General features: G+C 35.1%; 1 protein-coding gene across 1 annotated transcript in view; it reads left to right on the top strand.

The window, feature by feature from the left end:
* Positions 1-18,145: 18,145 nt before the first annotated feature.
* LOC104910434 (CUB and sushi domain-containing protein 3-like) overlaps positions 18,146-26,971 on the top strand; it is a 27,223-nt gene continuing 18,397 nt past the window's right edge. The window contains exon 1 of the mRNA XM_019614376.1: positions 18,146-18,232. Within this exon, the coding sequence (XP_019469921.1) occupies positions 18,146-18,232 (87 nt within the window). The remainder of the gene's footprint in view (positions 18,233-26,971) is intronic.

Below are 26,971 nucleotides of genomic sequence, written 5' to 3'. Positions count from 1 at the left end.
AAAAGAACACATTCACATTCATTATTGGTTGCTGAATGTGTGCCAAATGATAGATGTGAGCACAGTAAGGCGGTGGGTGACGCGCTTCAGCAGTGGCAACAGTGACAGTGGATCACTTCTTCTGGTGTAAATTTTTACAAGTGCAACAGGCAGGTTCTTACTCATTGCTGGTGAAAATGCATAGCTAATGGTGATGACTAATTTGAAAAAATAGTGTTCTGCAGATTTTCTTTATCTAATAGACTTATTGTACTCCTTGTATCTGTGTAATTTCCAAGGAAATAAATAGGAGGCATTACTTTTGGAGTGACTTATATATATGTTAATTTATCTATATGGTAAACTCAATTTTACAAAAAGAATGGATTATCACAAAACATTTATTGCTTAAAATTGCAATGTATTTACCACACATTGAGCCATAATTGCAGAAAGAGCCATTTTGCAGATAACTGCTAAGTGAAAATGTTTCCTGTAATAAGGGTATTGAATATCTGTATTAATTCACTATTCTTAGTGTTAAAAGATTCAAAATACTTAGTATTTCTTTTAAGTATGTTCGAAGAATAAACTGTAGTTGTCTATAAAAGAAAATTTTTATTACACTGAGAAGACTGAATCAGTTTTAAGGATAAAGAGATTATAAAGATCAGTATAAAATTATGGCACCTTTTTTTCTTTCTTTTTTTTTTAAAGCAGCATTAGAAAATATAATACTAAGTTTCCTCCATTATGTAATAACTAGAGGTGAATAAAATGTAAACCTTTAAGCTGTCTGAGCAGGAATTCATCAGTGTTAAAGACTGAAAACTAAATCTGTGATCTCAAACAATGTTCAAAGAAATTTTACAGATACACCATAAACTACAGAGAAAGGTACTGCATCAAATGTCAAAACATTAATAGATTCCTGCAGTGAACTTAGTCATTAGTACCTTCATATCTTAAGAGACCTTTTTAACGTTTCAGTCCAGTTACCCAGTTCTGCACTTCATGTCCTTATTCTATTCCTTCATTCTCAAAAAATAAAATTATTTCAATAAAAGTAAATTAAAAAAATAACTGGCTAGATGTAACTGTATTTTTTTTTTCCTTGTTTGTTTGTTTATCATAGTTGTGGTACTTCTGTTGTTAAGATTTGAAGACCTGCCCAGATGGGATGCCATGACCCTCTCATAGCTAGCTTGATTTTGTAATGTCACCTATTAATGTGTTATGTGCCTTCTTTTACCTTTTCTTGTCCATCTTTCAACAGACCAGGTCTATATTATAAGAAAAACTAACAGAAACATTTATCCTATTCATGTGCAAAACTGGAAGAATATGCCAGCAATTGAAAGCATTGGCACTTTATAGTGCTGCTTCCTCTACAAGTTTAAAAGATGAATGTTGTAAAGAAGGATAAAAGATAGCCCAAATCTTCCTCAGCTGCTCATTTAGAGAGTGAACAGATAATGATCTGCTGTTGTGCACCATGAGCAAGAATTCTAGTAGGTTCACACAGCAAATTTAAATGATACATTAAAATAGATCCCAAAAGAGAGAGCGAATTGTCCATGAAAGTCTCAAAGGAAACAATTAATTCCTTTCTGAGGAAAATGTTGGAAATTCAGGGACTTGCTTAGCATTTGTGGAGGGAGATATGTTCATCTAGAATCACACTTGGTTTTACTCTCCTCGGAACACCCACTGTCCACAAATTTCTACAGTTCTTGAATTCTAGATTTTGATAGCTAAGACATTCTAAGCGCTAAATAAAGCTGACAGTTTTCTGGTGGAGTTGTTTTGACATGAAACTATCTTTAAGAGATATTGCTATTTTGACAGAGCAACAAATTCTTAGGAAAAAAAAATAAAAAATCTCCACCAGTCAATAGTCCATTAAGCAGACAAAGCTGTATAACTCTTGGTAGATGCAGATGCAGAATCACTATCATTACTAAAATTTAAATGTAAAATTGTTTTTTGTTTTAGTCCACTTTTTTTCAACTTCAAGTTCAGATTGTTCTAGACTTCTGCAATAACTAAAAGCTACATTTATCACAACCAGGATTATGATTGTGGGGAAGGAAAAGGATTCCAACAGACCTAAGCAGTCCTCTCACAGAATCACAGAATCACAGAATGGCCAGTGTTGGAAGGGATCTCAAGGATCATGAATCTCTAACCCCACTGCCACATGCAGGGCCACCAACTTCCCCATTTAATACTAGACCAGGCTGCCCAGGGCCTTATCCAATCTGGCCTTGAATACCTCTAGGGGCAGGGCAAATTTAATTATCTTAAATCTTAATTAAAAATCTTAATTATATGATCACAGGATTATATGATATAGAGTAATTCAGGTTGGAAGATACCTTAGAAAGTTTCTATTCTAGCCTCCAGATTGCTTACGGCTTTATCCAACTGAGCCTTTAAAATCATAGGAATGTAAACTACATAACTTTCCTGGACAACCTCTTCCGCTGTCTGGCTGTCCTTATCATGAACACATTTCTCAAGCGTATTGCTGGAGTATCTCCCTTATCAATTTTTATTGGTTCCATCTGCGTGTCCTCTACTGCTGCAAAGATTTTTTCTGTGTTCTTGAGACCTCTGTTTGCAGTTTTGAGCATCACAGTATAAGAAAGATCTAAGACTGTCAGAAGGTGTCCAAAGGAGGGCTAAAAAGAGAGTCTACATGGAAAGACAGATGAGGAATGCTGAGGTCCCCAGTTTTGTTCTCCTCCCCTTCCTCCCCCAGCCCATTTTTAAAGTATCAAAACAAAAGGGGCAAGAATGGTTCCCCCTCCTCCACCAGCTCCTATTTGGAATTGTAGTTTGCTCCAGTCCAGGATTAGTTGAGAAACCATACACCAGTCAAACCAAGAGGGTGACATCGGTCATACTCACTGATTGATCCTCAGGTATTGTCTAGGGCTTATCTGGGAGTGACCAAGGTGTTTCTCCAGGTGCTGTCTGGGCTGGTCCTTTACATGCTCAGGTTTGTCTCTTGTGACATCATTAAGTTCCGTTTGACTAGTACCATACATATATTCCTACATCACTTTAGAAAACATATAAGGTGGGTTTAAGTAGCTATTTGAGTCTTTGATTGATTGTACTCCAAATCAGATGGTCTCAGCCCATCAAAAGCAGCTGAAAAGGCATATACTGTGGAACACTAATGGTGCCACATTAACCAAATTTTTATGCTTCGAATAAGTCTTTATAACTTCTGTCACCTATCTCTATCCTCTGAAAATGCAAAGAATTGAGCAGGAAAAATGGAGAACAACAGTGTCATCATTTTTTCAATTTCTCTTACCAAAATAACTGGATGTAATCATAAACACTTAAGGCACTGAAATAAAAGAAACGGATTACTGACTTTTTGTATTTAGTCTTTCATTTCGAAGTATCCAGTTAGAGTGATAAATCCATTCAGGTTTATCTCATTTCTATGTTTGTTTTTTGTTTGTTTGTTTGTTTTAAAATATTTATTTTCTATTATTATTGCTGCATTTGTTTAAACAGTTTTGAATGTGATTAGGCCATTCTATGCAAATCAGTGTTAAAGTCTGGGTGGGTAGTTTATTTTCTGAGCAAAGCACATAAATTCATACAGAATAGCTGTGAGAATATCACAATGCTAGGATGTCTTTATATTTTATTTTAACCCAGCAAGCAGCTAAGCACCACACAGCTGCTCTTTCACTTCACCCCCATCACTTAGTCCAACCCTTGTGCTTCAATCAGAGTCATCTACAATGCATTGCCCAGGATCACATACAGAAGTGTTTTGAATATATCTAGAGATGGAGACTTCACAACCTCGCTGGGCAGCTTGATCCAGTACTCAGTCACACTCACAGTTTTTTTCTCACGTGCGGATGGAACTTTCTTTGTTTCAGTTTAATCCCACTGCTTCTTGTCCCACAGAAAATGGCCTGGCCTCATCCTGTTAATACCCTTCCTTAACATATTTGCACACAAAATCCCCTCTCAGTCTTCTCCAGGTTAAACAGGCCCAGCACTTTCATTCTTTCCTCACAGGGGCTCATCTCTGTGGGCACAAATCTTCTTTGTGGACCTTCATTTGACTTGCTCTAGGAGCTCCATGGCTTTCTGTATCAAGGAGCCCAGAACTACACACAGTATTCCAGATGTGTCCTCAGCAGGGCAGAGTAGAGATGGGGGATCATCTCTAACAACCTGGTGGCAACAGTCTTCTTACAGTAGCTCAAGATATCATTGATTTTCTTGGCAACAAGAGCACACTGCTGGCTCATGGGCAGCCCACTGTCCATCAGGACTCTCTGGTCATTCTCTGCAGGGCTGCCTTCCAGTAGGTCAGCACTCAGTCTATATTGGTGGATGAGACTATTCCTCCCCAGATGCAGGACCCTGCACTTGTCCTTGCTGAACTTCATGATGTTTTTCTCTGCCCCTCTTGAAGGAATAAAGGAATACACAAAAGAAGTTATCCAAACTTCTTGTGCACCCCAGCATCCTCACTGTCAGGGTAATGTGAGTCACTGAAAAGTACTTGACTCTGTTTAGCATTACTCAGTAATAACTAAAACGTCAGTGTGTTATCAACATTATTGTCATCTTAAATCTAAAACACAGTGCCATGCCATCTACTAAGAAGAAAAAACTCCCAGCTGAAACCAGAATAGGCACTACTGGGTTTCAGAAGAATTTCTAGGATTCAGAAAAAAAAGCTTTTAGCATAGTAATTTTTGTGTATTCTTCTTATTTTTATTATTAACTGAAGAAACATGTCTATCAACTTTACCGTTCCTACCTATAACTGCTTCTGGGGCCCCAGATCTCCGCTAATGATGAAAGATGTGGTTGCTGGTTTTCCTTTTACAGAAAGAAGATCAGTATGCTTCTATTAGGTATACTGACTAGTGCAAGCTTTATTCTAATATATTCCTTGATTGTTCTAAAAAAATAATTTCTAAAGAAAACACTTTACCTTGCAGCAAAATGGCCAGTAATTATCCTGCATTTATTTTGTGTACTAATATGCCAAGCTTTTGAAAGCTTGTTATTCTCTTCTGATATATAATGAATGAATCAATAATAGCCTTACTACTTACTAAAGACCTACCTTGAAACACACATTTGTAAGCTAAAGAGTTTATTAGCAACTAAATAAAGCAAGATACGTCTAAAAGAATTTAGCGCTTAGCAAAATAGCTAATTAAATTTAGAACAGCAAATACGTGAAATGAGAAAAAGAACTTAAAAAGGATAGATATCAATCTCAAAACATTCAGATAATTTTTATCCAATTATAGCAATAAAAGCTAAGTGGCGGCTCAGTTTTTTAAGAAGTAGGAACATAATCATGTGGAACACATAGTGTTACACAGGAAAAATGAAGTACAACTTTTTTACTGAAAGTTTCTCATCAACTTTTAGAGAGTGTTGATGAGGAATTAGTATAAAGTCCATATAGATTATATGATGATATATATATATCAACCACAGGAATTGTAATGCAGATGAATTAAAAACATTCCTTCATAAAGCTCTATATTCAAAACTCTAAAAATTATTTCATCAAAATTATCATTAATCCACTTCTGTAGCCTCAGTTAACTTTTGATGAAATGTTTCAGAGTATTTGTAGAACTGGAATTTGTCACCCTATGCTAGATTTTGTTACATTCAGAGAACCGAAGATATTGTACTAAAGTGTCTCATTAAATTAACAGGAATTCATGGATTAACTATTAATAAATACTTGATTCAAGTTGTGAATAAATTTACAAGGTTTGATGAATTTCTTGCAGTTTCACTATTCTCCTACATTCTGCTAAACTCACTATCTATGAGCTGTCATTGTTTTCCTTCATTTCATAGAACTCTTGTGAAATTACAATTCAGAAAACAAAATTCTGTCCACGAAGATAAATAATTTGATCCTTACACTATGCCAATATTATGTTCAGATCCTTCTGTAATAGACTCTGAATATACATTAAATAAAACTTTTTTTTAATGAGAATAGATTATTTGGAATTTCCACAAATGTATAATGTTAGTCTTTATCAAGGTCTTTAAGAAAGTAAACAATAACTGCAAACTTACCAGAAGAAAAGAAAATTAAAAAATAGAAAACGCAAAACAGAACTTTTCATGGGTAATTGCAAATCAGATACTTTGTATTTTTTTCAGTTTGGAGGAAAAAAAAAAAAAGATTGTTATAAATTAGCATTTTAATGCAAATTTCATGATGTGTGGCTGAGATATTAATGCTTTGTGCAGAAAGATATACAAACTGTAAAAATTATCACTACATTTTTGATACTCTAAATTCTTAATTCAGTAGATAATAAGAGGGAAACTGATAAATTAAGCACATGTGCACACAGACATGAAGATCTGATTCTATGACTGTGTCAACAGAAAGAAGAAAGAACCTTCAGTCTCTAAGGAATGGCCCTTAGAGAATTAGCTAGCATTGGTATTACCTTGATAAGTGTTGACCTGAATTTGTCATCAATACAATACAAAGGGGAAACAAGACTAACACTCAAGACTAACATGCATATTATGGGATATTTGAGGATGCTAGTAGGACTGTGAAAACTTATTATTGAATGTTCGGGTGAAAAGCCAAGGAAGGGCAAAGGAATGACTCAGGTGAACAGGAGAAAGAAGCGTAGTGGAATGGGGATGGGTGGATATAAGGGACCACCACATGAGCAGGCAGCCAGTTTCAGTGCTTATCTGGCTACACCCTGCATCTGATCCATGTAGTCTAGCTTATTCTTTTATTAAATCCTGAACTATTGTTTTCTTTGTAATCTCACTCTCTGTTGTTGTTATTAAGTGAAAAAGAAACAGAGTCATAAAGGGTTATAACCCTTTGTGGCAGCAACTGGAGAAGCCTGTATATGTTTATCTTTCCCAGGTATTTAATCCTGAATGTTTGCATGCATGTATTATTCACCAGCAAACCTCAAGTTAGACTAGCTAACAAGGAGAACTGTGACTGGAAAGGAGGTCTGGGGTCTAAGCATGGGGTCTGGGCATGGACTTTATGCAGATTTAGGGTCTGTAGAAACATTCAAGGAATAAGTGACTGCAAATGTGCAACATCAACGTGAGGTGAATGTGCAAGTGTGTGGATCTGATTGTTAGTGAACACCAGGATAGAATTGCCTGTAAATATGGGTAGACCTTCAAGAATAGTCTGGCTATGGGTTGTGAGCAAGGGGAGAGGAAGAACAGGAAGGGACTGTTGTGTTATGAGTTGTGTTATGCTGTTCAGAGAATCATAGAATTTTCTTAATTGGACGTGACCTACAGGAATCATAGAATCATCACAGAATCATAGAATGGCCTGGGTTGAAAAGGACCACAATGATCATCTAGTTTCAACCCCCCTGCCATGTGCAGGGTCACCAACCACTAGACCAGGCTGCCCAGAGCCACATCCAGCTTGGTCTTGAATGCCTCGAGGGATGGGGCATCCACAACCTCCCTGGGCAACCAGCACATCACCAACTTTTGAGTGTTAAACTTCACCCTAATATCTAACCATCTTAATTTAAAACCATTCCCCATTATCCTATCACTATCAAACCATGTAAACAGTCAGAAGTTTCTCCTCCTATTTATATGCTCCCCTCAAGCACTGGAAGGCCACAATGAGGTCTCCCCAGAGCCTTCTCTTCTCCAAGCCAAACAAGCCCAGTTTCCTCAACCTTTCCTCATAGGAGAGGTGCTCCAGCCCTCTAATCATCTTTGTGGCCCTCCTCTGGACCCACTCCAAGAGCTCCATGTCCTTCCTGCACTGGAGGCCCCAGGAATGGATGCAGTACTCCAGAGGGGGCCTCACAAGAGCTGAGTATTGGGGGGGACAATCACCTCCCTCTCCCTGCTGGCCACCCGTTTTTTAATGCAGCTCAGGATATAGTTGGCCTTCTTGTCTGCAAGCTCACACTGCTGAGTCATGTCCAGCTTCTCATCCACCAGGACCCCCAAGTGCATTCTAATTCTGGGAACTCTGACTATTCTGAAAATGGATGAAGAGGTCAAAATATTTTGTATTAAAAAAGGACTAGCAATAGAAAAGTTTGTGCAAAATAGCATATTTGTTTTTATTACTATATTGTTCAATAGAGACCATGCAAAAAAGGTTAACATACACTCAGAAAAGTTGCCCTTAATTATATCTTGGATTCTTTTGTTACTTGTGACGGAATTTCTTCAGCTCATATTAGTAATGTTCCATTTCTTTCCTTCCATATACATTTCATTCTGTTGGCAGTAAATAACTCTCTCAAAGCAGGTTCTAGGAGCTACTGTAGCAAACACAACACTATTTCTCTCCCTAGACAATAGATATTGAGTATAAAAAGCAGTTATATGAAAAAGCATGAAGCAGTTATATGAAAAAGCATGAAGAATGCTACAAAGCTTGGAAAGAAAAAAATTAGCCCTTGAGCTGACTGAAAAAAAGAAGAAAAAAAAAGTCTATACAGAATACAAAACAGTAAAACTAAAAGCTTTAGGGTGATGACATCCTATGAAAGCACCATTTCATCCCTACTCCAACTCACTTTATCTTTTCTCTTTATCTCAATCATAACCCTAATGTTTTGTTGAACCTTGGAAAAGACCAAACTGCTGCCTAAATGAAGCCTGTCTTGCAGCCCATTTCTCTTCAGCTGCAGAAAGAATATTGCAGCAGGCTTGCATGCAGCTCTCTCTTAGTGGAAAGTCTAGCCCACAGCATTCATGAGCTCTCAAGTGAAAGCATTTCAGGAGAACATTTAGAAGGGAGAAACAGAGAGGCAGAGAAATGAAGAAAGGAAGAGAGACACAAAGGAAGCAGAAAAGGGAAAGCTCTTCCTAGATGTCATATTTGGAAGAGAAGCAAAATAGTCCAGAATGAGCTACTGGGACTACTGGGAGCTCTCACTAGTGCAGCAGGTGGCAGCTGTAAAAAGGTTGAAGATGATGATGTTTTGCTTTTGTGTGCTTTATGCCTAGTATTATAGACTTTCCATAAGGAGCATTACCACTCTATTATATTAAGTATATTAATCAGGAGTAAATCTGCACAATCTTTGGCTGTTAAATTCCTGTTCATAATATCACTAGATAATATTTTTTCAAGTACTTGAAAGGCTACTACCTATTCAGTTGAGAATTATTCTTTTCTTTCTTCAGTATAAACCAAAGTTTGCTAAATATGACCTGGAAAGGTAGCCAGGAGACGAGAGTCAGTTCTGAGACTAATGATATACACTTCAATCCAAACACAGCCAAGCCAGAAAATCTGCATATAGCCATGCATGATAATGAGAAAAGCAGACATAACAGTATGAGACATGCAACATGAGCAAGTACACTGACACAGAGAAAATGGAAAGTACTGTCTAAATAACTAAAAAAAGGAAAGGTTGCAGCATTGTAGATAGTAGACTACTAACATTAATAAGGCAAGGCACCAAATTCCCTTAGAAAAATTGCAATAAGAGAGAGCTGCATACATGTGACAGGTAGCAAAGAATGCACTGTGCATAGGGGATTTTCCTATGGTATTTAGCATCAGCTCTACAGTAAATGGAGCTCTAGTCTTTCTTTTTCTCCTAACCCAACTCCAAGCTAAACCCAAAGTTTTGGGGCTTGAGGCCCCATTTCTAAGACTTGTGCTCCATGTATTTCAGAACATTACTTTTTCATTTTATTTTTTCAAACTGACACTCTACATGCAATGCATCTTTTTTTTCTCTCAAGATAGTTCACATCATTAAGCGTTTATATTACTGCGTTTCCATTTTTGAAATCCATGAACCTGAAGAGGCAGATGGCTAAATGGTTTGCAGATGGTTGAGAATGATAAATAGCTGTGACAAGGCTAGTAATAGTATTTTTGTTCACTGTATTAGTGCAATCTGTTTCTGCCTAAGAAGAAACCTGAACTATTAACAACATAATATTTTCCCCTACTTTTTGCTGTATTATTTCATAGTTTTGTTTACAACATAATTTAAGTTTACCTGTAGGAAGGGCCATTTTTTTTCAATATGCTGTGTAGTTCCACAGCTATTAGCCATGTCTTGGGTGACACCTGCCATTTTGTATGTGTACATTATTGAAACCTTTTTTAGAAACATTTACAGATATTTCAATGCCCTTGAGTTTATAGTGTATGAGTAAAAAAAAGAAATCCATATGGCCTTGCAGATATAAGTACCCTGCAAATCTAATAGAAGTGCTTGTATTTGATTTTGATTTATTCTCTGGAATTGATATGTCAGTTACACAACTGGGAATGACAATTCATGAACTGAAAGGTGTATTATGCGATTATATTTTTTAAAGTGTATTTATTGGTCATTTTCCCTTTTTTTAATAGATTGAAAATCAAGAAAAAAAATAGGAGCCCACAAAATCAGAAGTGATTGAGGCAAGGGACTATGGAAGTCAGGTGATCCAACCTCTGCTCCAGCAGGGACACACAGAGTTCAAGTGTTGTGTGCAAAAGTAAAAAATCTGTCAGAAAATAAACTCCCACTCTTTCCAACTTGTCCTCAGGCATCAGAGGCACTGATGGTGGATGGAATTAGATTCTGAGTGATGCCCAATTTGGTACTATAAATACAGTCAGATTCTAATGAGCAGTCACAAGCTAACATGTCACCCTCAAGGATTTTGGTTGCATGCAGTGAGAAATCTTGTGGCTAGATTAATGAATAGTGCTGTTTATTGAAGTAACAGATTACAGATTTTTCTAGATTTATGGTGATAAATACACTGTCTGCAGAGCATGTGTAAATACCATGAAGTTGAATAATAAAGCTGACCACACAGTTAAGCAATGGAATAATTCTTTAGAGATGTCTAAGTTTCCTGGGGAGGTTCTCAGTATCAAAATCTCAAAATCTCTTAGAGATTTTTGTTTCATTAATTCATTTATCTTTTTTACTAGCATGCGCTTCTTTTAAAAAATAAATTTCTTGTTAAAGACTGAAAGGATCTAGTTACACTAATTTTTTTTTTTTTAAATCATAACAGTAATGTTTCCCTAATTTCCTACTCATTGCTAGGCTTAGTAGTTTTGTAGATTGCATTGGCTCAGAATGATTGTGCTTTTTAAAGGACATATGATCAGACTGGACCTTGCCTTGGCAATTTGGTTAATTCCTTAGTACATGCATTATTAAAGAGAGAACCAATTATGTCTGCCTCCTAGGTTTTGCTTCTCTGTTCCCCATTCTCTTCAGCATCCTGTACATTGAGTACTGCAATGTTAATCATTACTTGTCAAATTTGCCTCAAGCTTTTGCATTTGTATATCATGTGGTCGAATTTACATTACAAACCACAAAGTAAATAACAATGGCTTTCAGCTGTTGACATATATTGGTCTGTAATTTCTCTTGATAAATAAATGCTAAGCAGGATGTTGCAGACAAAAAAAAAAAAACCTTTTGGAGCAGACAAGCTCAAGTCAGTTGTTTGTAGCTGTTCTTGTACTCACTACAACAGAAACTAATCAAATATTTCTTAGTTATATTATTCCAAACAAACAAACAAACAAACAAAACTAATTAATAAAAAACAAGTTAAAGGATGAAATATCACGGGTAATTTGAACACTGAAAAAAATGGAAGAATTTTTTGAAACTCACAACTAAAATAGATTGCCATATTTCAGGATCCTCATAAGGAATAAAGAAACTAAAATATAGAGCATGAAACTAATTTTGTTGAAAATGTTATGCTCCAGAATTCTTCTCTTCTGTAAATCTCTACTGCTTACGTTCTCTAGTCTTGTTTCTCATAAAATTCTAGATCTTAAAAGCCTTAAAATACTGAGAAATGAGCTTTGTCCACACTGATCTCTCAATTATTATTGCGTTTCGTTTTTTTGACAGGGGGGCAGTATGCCCCTACCCCTGTCCCTGTCCCTGTCCCTGCCCCCCCTCCCCAGCCCCACAAAATGGGAAAGAGAAAAGGAATAGGGAGATGGGAACTGAGCTCAAGGAAGGAAAAAAAACAGCGGAAAAAATTGGGTGGAGGAAAATTTATTTTACTAACTATGATATTAGAATGCAAAATAACACAATATAATACAATCTAATAGAAATTGAGACTAATCAATCAAATAACATAGGAGAGAGAGAGAGAGTTCCAGAAACTGAGTCAAACCTGAAAAGCTTGGTATAGCTAGGAAAGCACCCTCCAGCAACCATTGCAAGGCAGTAAGAGACCACTCAACCAGGAAGGGCCAGATCCCATGACTTCTGCGATGTACAGGACAGGTACCTGGAATTGGAGCATTAACACTTTAATTCCCAGTGCACTACATGATGTTATGATGTGGAATACTGAAAACCAAAAATCACAAAACCATGACATTTTTCTAGTGTTTCAAAGTACAAACAGTATTAAGGAGTTATGAAAACAAACAAAGAAAAACCAATTGACAGATATTTGGAGAAATTCTAAAAAAACTACAATATTTTTTTTTTTAATTGTATTTGAAGCTTCCTCATTTGAAAGGGCACAGAATGGCAAGGACAGGAATGTTTATAGCTATGTTTCTAGTTCAGTCGGGCAGAGTGTAATGAGCAGCAGCTCTTGTATTAATACAGATTTTTAAAAAAACAGAGATTTTAAACCTAATCTCTGTATTTGGTCAGCTGAATCTTTGGCTTTCCTGCAGCAATATGTCCATCCTAATATGGTAGAGAGATGCAATTGAGAGAGATGGATTAAAGTTTATGCAGAGACTATTGTTGGATAGTTGTATGTTAAGCATCCGCCTTGACTGACATTATAATTTTTTTTCAATTCTATGTCAAAAGAATTGATATTTTAGTTCTTCATATTATTTACTGATTGTACTGCAGTTAAATGAATTAATTTGACCAACAAAGCTTACTGTATGATGATTATTTATAGATTTCAGTAGTTTTTAATAATTCATTTATCAGTTGTGAATAATAACAGCCTTATGAGAATTATCCTACAATCCTGCTCTATGAATATGTATGCATTATTGTAATGTTCATCTCTCACAAGTCCTGAGAGAGAGGATGGAACAAATAAAGCACAGAGTAAATGCTGTATTCAAAAAAGGTTATTTTTGCAATTTCTATGTAAATAGACTGCTCTCTGCGGAGAAAATGTGTGGAATGAAGGAAGAGGTAATGCAAACTATCTGCTCATGACTAGAGTCCTGGGATCAAAGGCTTTTAAAAGTAATTACCTCCACAATTTTAGGGTAGCAGTCAGCTCCTTGTAATGTTAATGAAAACATTCCCATTGAATGGGAATCTGGATGGTAGGATCTGCTTAAAATGGAGGAGAATTTTACACTAATATATATATTTTTTTTTCCAGTAAATTTCACAGATTCAGTACAGTTTTTTATTTCTTGGGGCTTTTTGAAGATGAAGATGGTTGCTGCACACTCAAGTTCAAATTTATATATAGTTAAGTGTGCTTCAGTTTACTTTATGTGTGAATAAGAAAAATGTAGGTCTACAAGAGAAAAGCTGTTCTTGAAGGGCAGTTAATTCTTTCTGAATTAGCTATCACAAGGTGATGTAATCATTAAAAACTCTTCCCTCATATAGCAAGTATTAAAAGCAGTTAATGTAAGGTATACTAATACATTTAGTAACCAAACTGTCTATTTGCTTCTGGGTGCGTCATACAGCATTTGTACTGAAACTGTACTATTGTTGCTCTCAGTTGTTACATAAAGAATCTCTCAAACCTATTGCTTCTCAGATCTGACATTATAACTTCAACTTACATCTCCTCTTTCTTTCAAAGAGAATTCATATCGAAATAATCCACTGGTGGATCATGGCTCAGAGAGAGTATCAGATGTTCCATAGGGCAGCACTAGCTTTTGTCTTCACAAACAAGTGCCATTTTACCTGACTTATTTTTCAGTTAGTTCTTTCTGGTTTATCTTTTCATGTATCTATCCTTTGAGAATATCTGTATTTAAAGGTATTCTCTGAGATTTAACAGTGCTGCGAGAAACATTCAAAAATCTCAAATTCAGTACCTGAATACATCTGTGCTTGATGTACTCTAGGTTTTCCATATAACTGGAGAATCCAGAGAAAAAGCATTCAAAGATGGTCCTTCCACTGCTTTCCGGCCATTCATTAGAGAACATTTTTAATTAATGTACAACAGAAATCCAATGTATTTTAAATAATGTTAATTAAATGTGTTGAAGATGGGCCACAATATCTGTCTTCTGTGAACTAAATTCATTTTTAATAGAAAAATAAATCAGCATCAGTACTTGCTGATAGAAAGCTGAAAATGAGGAGATGCGTAAATACTGCTTCTTCAAACTATGAGGACTTCTCCAAAAGTAGTACCCTCTATTTTATTATAGAACTAAGCAATGCAATGAATGTTTCAAAGAGCACCTCTTTTATTGCAGAATCTAGCTGAATATACTTGACAATTTCAACAACAAAACTGTCTCATCTAAAAAAAAATATTTGAAGAAGTATAGACTTGAAGCATTTCTGTTTCTGGCATATATGCTGAACATGCTGTACTATAAAAAATATAAATGAAAGGTAAATTTGTCCTTATCAAAATACTGCATAAAGCAATTATGAAGGATAACAATTAATTCATTCACTACCATTTTCTCGATCTGATTCTAGCCAAGTATGATAAGATTGCTCAGAAGAAAAGACAAAGATATTCATCAATTATTTCTGTTCTATATATACAGTATATAAAGTATATGTGGTTTTACTCATCTTCAATGAGTAAAGAGTAAATTTAATGAATGTAGGAGAAACAGTTAGCATCTAAACAGCTGGAAAAATTGTATGCTGGATTTTAACTGTCTGGAAAAAATTCTTAATCAGTGTAAGTGGTTGTTAAGAAAATACAGAATTTTGATGAAGTACAAGAGAGCTGAAAGACGAAGGAGCTGATTTTCAAAAGGAATAGAGAGAATGATCTTCATAACCAAATATGGTAAATAAGTCATCATTGATCATAAGTAAACAAATGAGAAAGCTATATAATAGTAGAAACTACAGAAGATGCAGGTTATTAACTGATATAATGAAAAAACTGGTTTAAGAAACTGTTAAATAGCAGCCTTAATAAACAAAACAAACAAACAAACAAACAAAAATCTAGTTATGGCACAGAATTAATATAACATCTGCCAGACAGATTAAAAATGAATTTATATCCTCAAATCTACAGTTACGATCTGAGGCCTGTCAGCCACATAATTAATTTTTAATGTGGTCTAGTATAGATTTGTTACTCAGTAATTGCATGAGTATCCCTGAAGAAAATATAAAATCATTTTTATTATAATTAATTTTAATATAATTGAAATAATGTCAATATAATCACATTGAAGAAATTACAAATATATTGGAAAACAAATTAATAGCAACCAGATACTGTATCAGTTACATTAATTTTGCTAAATAATAAATAAAATTTATTTTATAATAAATATAATACCAAATAAAATGTTCATTGTAGAGTTAATGTTCTACAATGATAGGAAGCTACATCTTGTAATTTTGAAAAAACTCTGCCTAAATATGTGAAAGCATTTGAACACCTTTCCACCTTTCCATTGAAGTGATGTAGCTCTATGAATTAGCATTTTTAGTGGAAGACTATAAAGCAGAAGTAGACCAGACTTTTTCTACACAAGTAATTAGTTTGCTGGAAAGTGCATCCAGTTCTAACGCTTGGGTCTTTGACAAAGACTTTAAATCTGTGAAAGAGAAAATAAAAATGTCTAAGGTAGATTTGATTTAGGAAAAAGCAATTACTTAGAAAAATAAGACAAATCCATAAATTAGGTTCTTTAAGAAGTAAAGGTTATTATTTGTTGTAGTCTTCAGATGACTTTTTGTAGAATAAAAAAAGTTTTTTTCAAAAAAACAAAAACCAAAACAAAACATAATAAACCCTGTAATTAAACTCTAAAATAAAGTTTATAGTAGAAGATTCAAGTTTCTGACTTGGTAATAACAGTGAATTAAACAATGAAGTAAATTGTATATACTCCATCACTTTACTTGTGTTAACACAATAAGGATATCAGGGATATTTCTTAAAATATATACGGATCAAACTAATACAGAAATTACTCAACATATTTCTTTCATCTTATCTCTTAAAAAAAGGTAATTATCTGATGAGTAGGTTGTCATTTCTCTGTATAGATTGCCAATCTGTTAAAACGTGTAGTAAGTCTTTTTTATTTATCTCAGAAACACTGAGCCATACAGGAAACTAAAAATCAGTTAAATGAAAAAAGTTGAGAGACATCTGGGGATCTATGCTTTTACTGCATTTCTTCTCAACAGTCCTATAATTCCCAGTTTTAAATTGTTTGAGATAAATGATGAGCCTCTCATTTCACAGAATCACAGAATCACAGAATGGCCAGGGTTGGAAGGGACTTCAAGGATCATGAAGCTCCAACCTCCCTGCCACAGGCAAGGCCACCAACCTCCACATTTAATACTAGACCAGGCTGCCCAAGGCCCCATCCAATCTGGCCTTGAACACCTCCAGGGACGGGGCATCCACAGCCTCTCTGGGCAGCCTGTTCCAGTACCTCACCACTCTCTGTAAAGAACTTCCCCCTGACATCCAGCCTAAATCTCCCCTTCCTCAACTTAAAACCATTTCCCCTCGTCCTGCAGTTATCAACCCTTTCAAAGAATTGATTCCCCTCCTGTTTGTAGGCTCCGTTTAGGTATTGAAATGCTGCAATGAGGTCACTTATTTCAAAAAGTATTGAATTATACTTCTTACGGCATCTTTCTTCTGATGCAATTCAGTGCAATAGATGGGTTGAATACTAAAATGCTGTGTGGATGTTCTGTATCAAACTACAGATCATAACCATAAAATCATATCCTGAAACTTTTTTGTTGGTAGGAAATGATGCAAATCTTTAGGAAAGGAAAAATTTCCTTTGAGTGAAAATAAACCTGTACGCTAACATTAGTGTTGACTGAGAAGTTGCAGAGCTCTCACTCTTTAACATAAAAATCCTGTACATTCTTGTTCTCATGCTATGTCAGTGTTCTAGTTTTACAATCTACTTACTTTTACACTGAACTAAGTGCTATTATCTTCTGTTGCTGTCAAGATAATGAGACTACAAGGAGCACGTCAGAGTCCAATATACTTAGACCATTTTCCCTAGCCATTCTGCATATAGAATGCCTAATATTTAATTAATAAATTTAGGATTATTTGATTTTATACAATTTTTTTTTTTTCCATAGAGTGATAGAATAGTGTACCTGAATTACAGTATGTGGTACTTCACGATGCATCAAAACACTGTTTACTTACACAGGAAGTAACATCTTTGATGGAGTTTTCCTGTAACTTTCAAATTCTAATGTCAAGGATTCTAGTGCAATTGTCAGTTCGTGTCACTCTCTGTAGTGTGTTTTAAAAGATGAGAAAATATCCTTTAGATTTATAGCAGAAATTTCTTCTAAGAAATATTCTCAAAGATACATGATCATAGCAATTGTCAGTAATATCTTGGAATTTCCCATATATTTGAGTAAAACACTTCTGTTCATCAGTCAATGTCTTTTTAATTGAATATTCTCAATAGCATATTTGATAAATATTTTCTATTCTTTTACTGATTTACATAGAAAACCAATGAAATTCTCAAGTTGCTTCGCTTAGTAAAAATATTAAAAAATAAATTAATAAAATAACAAAAAAACCTTATATTTTTCTGAGGGAAAGTTCTCTACCTTGATCTTATTGTCAAACTAAAAATCGTAGTCTCTGCTCCAATTGTTCAAAATCTCCTTTACATCTCTGTTAATTTTAATTACATTGCCTGATAGGTTTCGAAAAGAGCATAAATAGCACTCTTAATTGTCAGTGAAGGCATTATGGCCTAGAGAGCAAGTTTGTATGTTCCATAATAGCAGTCGTGTACCTCCATAACATCACTCAAAATCAGGTGCTCCAAAACCAAATCCTTATTTTAATTCTAGTTTAGCTTTTTCATATACTGGGTTTATATGGCAAGATTTGGCAGTAGCAGATGCTGCTGGAGTGGCCTCTGTGAGAATCCAGAAGCTTTCCCATGTCAAAAAAGAGATAGTTCCAGATGGCTCCAAAAGGGAACTTCCACTGGCCAGAGCTCAGACAGAGAGTGATGCTGGTTATGCCTTTGGGAGGGCAGGTTTATGAAAGGGTAAGACTGCTGTGCAACAGCAGCTGGGAGAAAAGAGTGAGAAAATGCGGCAGAAACAGCCCTGCAGCCCCCAAGATGAAGCAGATGTAAGGCAGGAGCTTCTTCAGGCACAGGGCCAAAGTTCCCTGCAGCCCAGGAGAGGTTTATGGTGGAGCAGGCTGTCCTCCTGCAGCCCATGGGAAACCACACAGAGATGGTCTCCAGGTGCAGCTATGGAGAAGACCACGGTACAGCAGTAAATGTGAAGGAGGCCATAGCCCATGAAGAACCTCTGCAGGAGCAGCTCCGGGCTTGAGCTGCAGCTCATGGAGAGGAGCAGGAGGAGCAGGAGGGCTGTGCTGGAACAGTTCATTCCTAAAAGATGGATGGATCATGTTGTACAGACCCATATTGGAGCAGTGTTTGAACAGTTTCTCTCTATGGGAAGCCCATATAGGATTGGTTTGGGAAGGACAGCCTTCTGTGGGAAAAACACTCACACAGGAGCATTGGAATAGAGTGACCATGAAGAAGTGGTATATGATGAAACACTGCAAACTGACTGCAACCCCCAATCCCTGTTCCCCCATGCTCTTGGGGAGATAGAAGAGGTTGGGAAGTTGATTTTAGTTTTCTTTTAGTCTTTTTCACTGCTCTAGTCTGTCAGGAACAGGCAATAAGTTGTATTAATCTCCCTGTGCTAAGTCTATTTTGTCCATGATGGTAGCTGGTGAGCTACCTGACTTTATCTCAACCCTTGAACCTATTTTCATTGTCTTTCCTCCCCCTCTTCCTTTGAGGTGAGGGAATGAGAAAAACAGTTAGTAATCATAAAATTGTCTCATAATACATCTTGATGTGGTTGCATATCATGCAGATGAATAATAACACATCTGTTATTATATATATATAATAATAACAAATCTGTATGGTTAACCTCTAATTCTAGTTCGAATCAACATACCTGATTTCATTTGGTCATATAGATCTGACAGATAACAAAGATTTTATTTTTTATTTTTTATTTTATTATTATTTTTTTTGGTCAAGTGCATTTCACAATCTCCGTTAGACTACTTACTGGGTTCAGCAACCCTAACAATTGAAAATATTATCCAGACACAATAGGCTAAAAGCTGGTAAAACATGCTGACTGTGCCAAATACAGACTAAAATTTTTTTTTTCTGCTTTTCCAACTAATCATGTTTAAAAAATTCCTACCATTATCTACATCACGTTGTTTCCCATTTTTATAACTTGGCCAATATGGCAAATTTGATTGTTCTATATGGCTTAACTTGATTTTTTGTTTACTATTATAAAAAATATAAATCTCTATTTGATAATAGTCTACCTATTCTGGAAATGCAGGTCAACAGTTTTTGTCAAGTTACTGGCTAATTTTTCATACATGCAGGAAAATGGTCATGTGGTTAAAGTACTACACAGTACATCCATCTCATGTTAACAGATGCTTATTTTCTATGTGATTTATTTTATACTTTGTCTCTTCTGGTTTCAGCTAGAGTGATCCAAAACATGATGTAGCTTCTCTACCTGCTTGGATACTGCTGTATGCTGGAAATTACCCAATTTTTGGTTCTGCCAGTAGGAAAGTACATGCAAGAACTTAATCTACTTCAAGAGAGTTAGCCAATTTGGCTTCAAATGTCCTTTTAAGCTTCCTCACTTAGAAGGTTTGTAAGAATGCTAACCATTGCAACATCTCTGCAATGGTTACACAAATGCCTGTTCCTTCTCTGCTGTGTAGATTATTAACATAGGTAGGCACACAAGGTACACAAAGTAAGAGGGGTTTGAAAATTTAAACTCATTATATAGTAGCAATGAAAACAGATAATTTAAGAAAATTATTTTTTTTTTTATTATCTCTAGCAACTTTAAAGCTTTTTTTTTTTCTTGGCAGAAAGATGTTGAGCAGTCAAAAAATCAGTAGAAGGCGGGATCAGCCCTACTCCCTACTTCTGTAAGGTGTTATCTGACCTTCATGTAAGGACTTCTATGAAAAGTAGGAGAAAAAAAAAAAAAAAAAATGGTTCTTGAGCTGCAGCAGTGGAAACAAAATTTCTAACTACAAATTTTGGATGAAGACACCTGTGATGCTAACTTGCAAACAAATAGAATAAGAAGCAGATGAGTATGTCATCTGTTGACCAGGCTGAAGCAGCTCCGTGCTGCCTATCCTTTAATAGGATGCCAAGGCTCCTGAGGCAGAATCAGTACAAAGCCATGTAAAAAGAGAGTGCCGGTTTTAAGCTGGTTTTAAGCACAGTATGAAATTTACTTAGCTTTTGTCATCTAGAAATTGCTACTTTGCACATAACACATGTTACATTTGGCATTTATTCTAAAATAAAAACTACCATGCTAATAATTTAATATGGCTATTTTTAAATACACATAATACAACGATGTAATATGTCCTATATAGGTTTCTAATTTCCTTTCACAAACTGATGTGACATTAACAGAGTATAGCAATGTATTATTTTCAAGCTACTCTGACAGGCATATACTTAATACAAGTACCAAAACAGAGTCCAGAGTAACTTACTATGAATTTTTGTCAGCAAGATAGCTATCTCTAGGCAGAATCCTCTTTGTTCCCTCTCCAAAAAAGCCCATGTGCTATCCCTACTCCTTTATTAAGACACTGAGCATTTTCTTAAATCCCGTCTTTGTAGAAACTGTTGCTTAACATAATGAAACCACCACATCTCTGAAGCCTACAATAATTCCACTGATGCATTTTCTTTTCAATTTGCAGAATAACTGTTTCTGAACCAGCATAAGAGTGATCACTGGTGCTCAGGTTTAAAAGAATTTCAGATGATTTAATACTATAGCTATTGGAACATAATCATAAAAACTGCTGTTTTTTTTTCTCCTTGGCCCTTTGTGTATTGAACAGGGGAAAATGACAATGGAGATTGATCAAGCAAATACATACAAAATTTGTCCTCCATTTCTCTTTTTCCAGGCTGGCTCTCTGAGCCCCAAGTACTTCCTTTTTTAACATCAGCAAGTGAAAGATCTGTTTTCTGAAAATGCATGGCACTCTCCAGGTCTATTACTGACACTGTGAATATCAACACCAGAACTTTTATTAAAAAAATGTTTCTAAAAAACACACGTAACAGCATGAAGGAGCTATAAAATTATTATTCTCACCTAATGGGCTCTAGCTAGAATCTTAACATGAATTGTCTCATTGAAGATTTATGTTTTTTATGACAATGTAGACAAAGACAGTTTCAAATTACTTTTTTTTATACACCCAAATGTGGCAATCACAGAGCTTGACTATATTGCTGTCACAGGCACATCAAAGACAAGCCTATGTGGCATCTTGTACTGTTTTTTTTTTTTTTCCTTTCATTCAACTCACTGTTTAGACACACATGGATATTGTGATTTCTTTACTGCCATAGAATTTGGAGTTGTTTGAATCAATTATTACTCTGTTGTTGTCTTCAGACTGAAATACAAGCGGTTCTCTAATCAGGATATGCTTCAACTTCATTAAGCAACTTTATATCAAAAAGGTAGCAGGTAAGTACTGTAAACCAGGAGAGATAATACAATTTAAACATTGAATTTTTATTAAGTCATTAGCAAAGTACAATTCATATATGACAGATGACTTTTTAATTTGCATTAGACTGATGTCATTAATTTTGCTATTGTCTTTGTATACCTGATTGCTAGTGCAGCAAAGGCAATTATGAGAAGTGAAGGTACTTATCTATATTATATTAAAACTATTTCTATTAAATTAAGCACTATTTCTATTCTACTCTACTCTACTTTTGAAACTTCTCTGAATTCAAAGTGTAAGATTTGTATGCCCACTGGAGATTATACAATCACTGTAGAGCAGTTGGAATTATATTTAACTACCATTGTTCCATTTGCAGTTGCCTTGCAAATACACTGTACAGCTCTCAGCACCCAGCTTGCCCATCTCAGCACTCATATAGCTCAGATTATCTGAAGTAATCCTTGACTCCTCATCCACTGCTGATAGGTTTCCTCCTTGAACCTTGAATTTTAGCACAGTGGCTAGGGACACTAGTGGAAAGTCTCCTTTTGCCTCTTTTTGTAGAGGTTATGAATGCATTTAGCATTATTTATATTCAATCTTTGTGTATTCTTCCAATGCAGTTCAGAAGATATTTTTTTAACATGGTGATTCTTTATCTAATATAAATATTAATCAAGTTACAAACTTTAAAAATATATAAATTTTTATTTTTAATGGTTTTAAAGTGAACACATTTAGTTCAATTTTTTTCTGTATTATCCTTGCATTAAAATAAAAAATTATTACTATATAACTATTATTAAATAAAAAATATGTAGTTTATGGAATAATAAACTATGTTATTAAACTATGGATATCAGGATGCTGATACAAAAATGTTATGTTTGGATAGCTACAGTTAATAAATCATTAACTGTTGCTCAACAGGAAGATTTTTCTCCCTGTGTGACATGAAGATAACAAGTACTAATGTCACACAATCGCCTTTTTTTTTTTTTCTTTACAGAGAAAGGAAAGCAGAGCAAATCAGGCCCCTTTTAATATGAAATACCTCTCAAATAATAAAAAAAGTAATGAAACAATTTAATGATGACTATACTATGATACTCCTCTGCAGGAATATATTATTTATCATTTCTGTTGGGAAAAACATAGTAATATATTAATGAATACACTAATTTAATAAGGATAGCCCTACACTGATCACTATTTCAGTTCTGTTAAATTTAAAGTCAGAGTACGTGGAGAGTATGTGCCTGGATTCCAATTTATGCCTATGTGTGCAATTTTTCTCTCAGCAAATTTTCTGCTGTTTTGTAAACAAAATCAGCTGCAAATATTTGCTTATGAATTCACTAAATGGTAAAAGCATAGAGATTCTCACAACTACCTTATGAAAATTTCAGGTAGAGAATGATTTCTTGTGCCAGTTGTAATTTATTAACTATTTGATTATATGACAGTGATTTCTTTCATCTTAGTAAACTATTGCCCAATGTTTTAACATACTGCTTGTCTAGGACACAGAAAATTATTTTCGAACTGAAGTGTTATAATTGAGCACAAGACAGGCAGCTATTAGGGCTCAGCTGATGCATGATAATTCATTAAGCCACAGTAACTCAGTAGCTTTGCCTCATTCAACAAGAAAGCATATGTAACCCTTTATTGTGCTTATACAAGTAAGAAGCAAAGCTGCTTAGTTTCTTTTTTTTTTCTCCCTTAAAGTAGAAGCAATCTATATCTGAGCATTGGAAATGACTTCCTAGCAGTCAGTACAAATCAGAGAAAACTTACTTTATTTTGGTTAAATTCACCAAAATTCATAGCTCTATAATAATCCTGTGGATGGCAATGGAAATGTTCCTAGTAACTTTCTTTCCTTAGGAAATCAAAAATTGACAAAATAAATTTCATATATTCATAGCTAGTAGCAGGAAATGTAATTCAATGCTACTTGAGGTACATTTGGTACTCTATTGATGTAATATCTCAGAGAAAAGTAATGAGGATCAAATACTGTTTTCAAACATTTGTTTCAAAAAATCCATATAAGAAAACCTTACGATTCTAATGTGCCTTAAAGCTGGAAAAACAGGGCTATTTAATATAAATTATTGACATTAGTATATTCAGATGATTCCAGAATCAGGTTTAATAACTTATCATTAATAATTTTTTGGATATACTGATCTCATGGAAAATAAATTTAATATACTTTGACTATAATTCTGTATATTACACAACATCGAGTAATAAAGCCATGATGTTTCTTCCTCAAAAAATATGTATTTACAATCAAAAGAAAGATGACTCACAAAGCAGGAAAAAAAAAAATAATCAAAAGCATTTAAAAATGTTATTCATGTAATTTAAAAAATAAAAGCAAAAAAAAGCCTATTTGCTTTCAAGAGTAGATTATACAACACTGATCATACTGTTTTTTATATAAAAAAAGAAAGATAGCTTACATTCTCTGCTCCTTTTTATTACTTACTAAAGCTTTAATTGATTATACATTCCGTAGTACGATTTTCTTCAACTTATTTTCATTTAGATAGGAATAATATGCAAATACTAAAATAAGTTATAGTGGGGATTTTATTTAAATTATTATTCTTGTAGTATATTATTTTACCAACTGATTGCAGCAGTTAGATTGCAAAGTTAGGTTGTAGATCATTTTCATTATACCTCTAGCTTCATAAATGCTCACACATTTGAAAAACTGCTATTTTTGTTCACCTTTATTTCCCCTTATTGTGTGCATTTAACTTAACAGAAATAATTCCAAAGAGTGAATATTTTCCATCCTGCTGAGATTCAAGTATGTTTCAGATTACTACGGTGCACATCCCAGAATTTTAGTAATTAATGCTGCCAATCAAAACATGATGCTATATAATTCCTTTATACAGCAGGTCTGAGACTTTCTTGCAAAGATAACTCTCTTGTTAGCTCTGGGAAATACCAGAAAAAAACTGACTGTGGTAGCATTTACTGAAAAAGTATCATCTTGGTCATTTTTACAGAATCACAGAATATGAGGGATTGGAAAGGACCTTGAAAGGTCATCTAGTCAAATCCCCAACTATAACTATTTTAACCATATACACTTCTTGTTGTCAGACTACAACACATTCTTCCTTTACATTACAACAGCAAACATTAAAGTTACTTACAGCACAGGCTATGTCATTATAAAGCAAATAAAATTACTAGTTGGCAACATCAAAAACAGGAAAATTTATTGTCAATTTCTACAAAATTAAAAGTATAAAGAAAATGATGTCTACTCTGCTACAGTATGATGTCTACAGTATGTGCTCATTTCCCCCTCTAGCACCTGCTTAGTTACTCCAGCTGCGTAGTAGAACTTACTGTTCAGGGTCTTGATTCTTGTGCATGATTTGCTACTCCTGCTGGACACTGACCTGTAGAACTCAATGATAATTAATGCCAGGGTATTCAAAGATCTGGCTTGACATCATCATGAGACCTCAATTTATTTTCAGTTGTCTTGGGAATCTGGAGAGGTCCCTGTTGACTGGAAGCTGGAAAATGACCAAATTTTCAAGAAAGGTAAGAAAGAAGACCAGGTAACTACAGGCTTCTCAGCCCCACTTTAGTGTCTGGTAAAAATGTGGAAAATATTATTCTGGAAGTTATTGGAAACACTTGAAAGACAATGCATTCCCTGGTCAAAACCAATACAGATTCATGAGGGAAACATCCTGCTTAACTAATTTAATTCCTTTTATTATCAAGGTTACCGACCTACGAAGGGAAGCAGTGGATGTAATATAATCCTTTTGCATTTCAATATTATTTCTTATAGTATAATTCTGGACAAAACATTCAGCATACAGCTAGAAAAAATGCATCATGTGATGGATGAAGAAGTGACTAACAGATTAGGCTCAAAGGGTTATAGTAAATGCAGTTATATCAGGCTGGCAGGCAGGCTCCACTCAATAGTGGAGTTCCACAAGGTTCCATTTTGGTGCCAGTTCTCATTAATGTTTTTATAAATGATCTGGGTACAGGACTCAAATGCATACTAAGTCTTCAGATGACACTAAATGGGAGAAGCTGTTGGCTCCCTTAAGAATAAAGAGGTCTTGCAGAGAGATGTTAACAGACTAGAGAAGAAGGGGACATTCACCAGTCACATGAAGTTTAACAAGAGCAAGCACTAGATTCTATAGCTGGTACAGGGAGACTGTCTATACATACATATAGACTGAGTTAAAAGAAAAGAGACTGGAGAGCAACTCTGTGGAAATGAGAGGGGAAGACATATGAGGAAGATATATTGGTTTGTTCAGTCTACAGAAGGGGAGGCTGAGGGAGGCCTCACAGAGGCATACAGCTTACTCAAAAGTGACTCTCTTGAGAAGGATATGAATGATGGGATGGTGTGGAGGTGCACGGGGGGAGAGGGAGGGTCAAGTTGGGTATTAGGGAAAAGTACTCCACAAAGGGGGTGTTTGGGCACTGGAACATGCTCTCCAGGGAAGTGGTCACAGTACTGAACTTGCCAGAGATCATGAAGCATCTGAACAATGCTTTCAGTCATACAATTTAGTTTTTGTGTGGCCCTATGTGGAGCCAGGAGTTGAACTCTATGATCATTCTGTATTCCTTCCAACTTAGGAAATTCTGTGATTTTATTTATTTATTTAATTTAGTTTCTTGAACTTAGTGGTAGATTTATGAACATACAAATTCATTAAATTATGCAGTGTTTTAGTACAAAATGTTCTTGTGTCATCTGGTAAAAGGTAGAATTGCCAATGTCTCCCTAAAGGAAATATTGAGCATTCTGTTTGACATTTAGAAAATGTGTCATAAAGTCCTTGAATCAACTGCTATAAATGGTGTGAAATTCCTATTAGAAACTAACAGTGGAGTCCAAGAACAGAGAGTTACGGTCATCTTCTACCACTGTGTTCTCCCATTCAGGAGGACTTTCTGCCAGTAACGGCTTACTGTCATTTGTTGTAACAAGAAAAACCAGCTCAATACAAGGCCCAGTACTTGACATAAACTAAATACTGTTCATATATTATAGTTTATAAGATCAACACTGGGTGAGAACTTCCATAGCAACAAGAAAGCTGTTCTCCATCACCAACATCTGCCCTGTCCTGTATTTAGTTTGTTTTTAAGATTTTCTTCCTTTTTTTTTTTT

This window comes from Meleagris gallopavo, chromosome 3 (assembly GCF_000146605.3).
Source record: "Meleagris gallopavo isolate NT-WF06-2002-E0010 breed Aviagen turkey brand Nicholas breeding stock chromosome 3, Turkey_5.1, whole genome shotgun sequence".
Classification (NCBI taxonomy): Eukaryota; Metazoa; Chordata; class Aves; order Galliformes; family Phasianidae; genus Meleagris; species Meleagris gallopavo.
The sequence above is the reverse complement of the archived record's forward strand: the minus strand, read 5'-3'. Positions and strand labels throughout refer to the sequence as shown.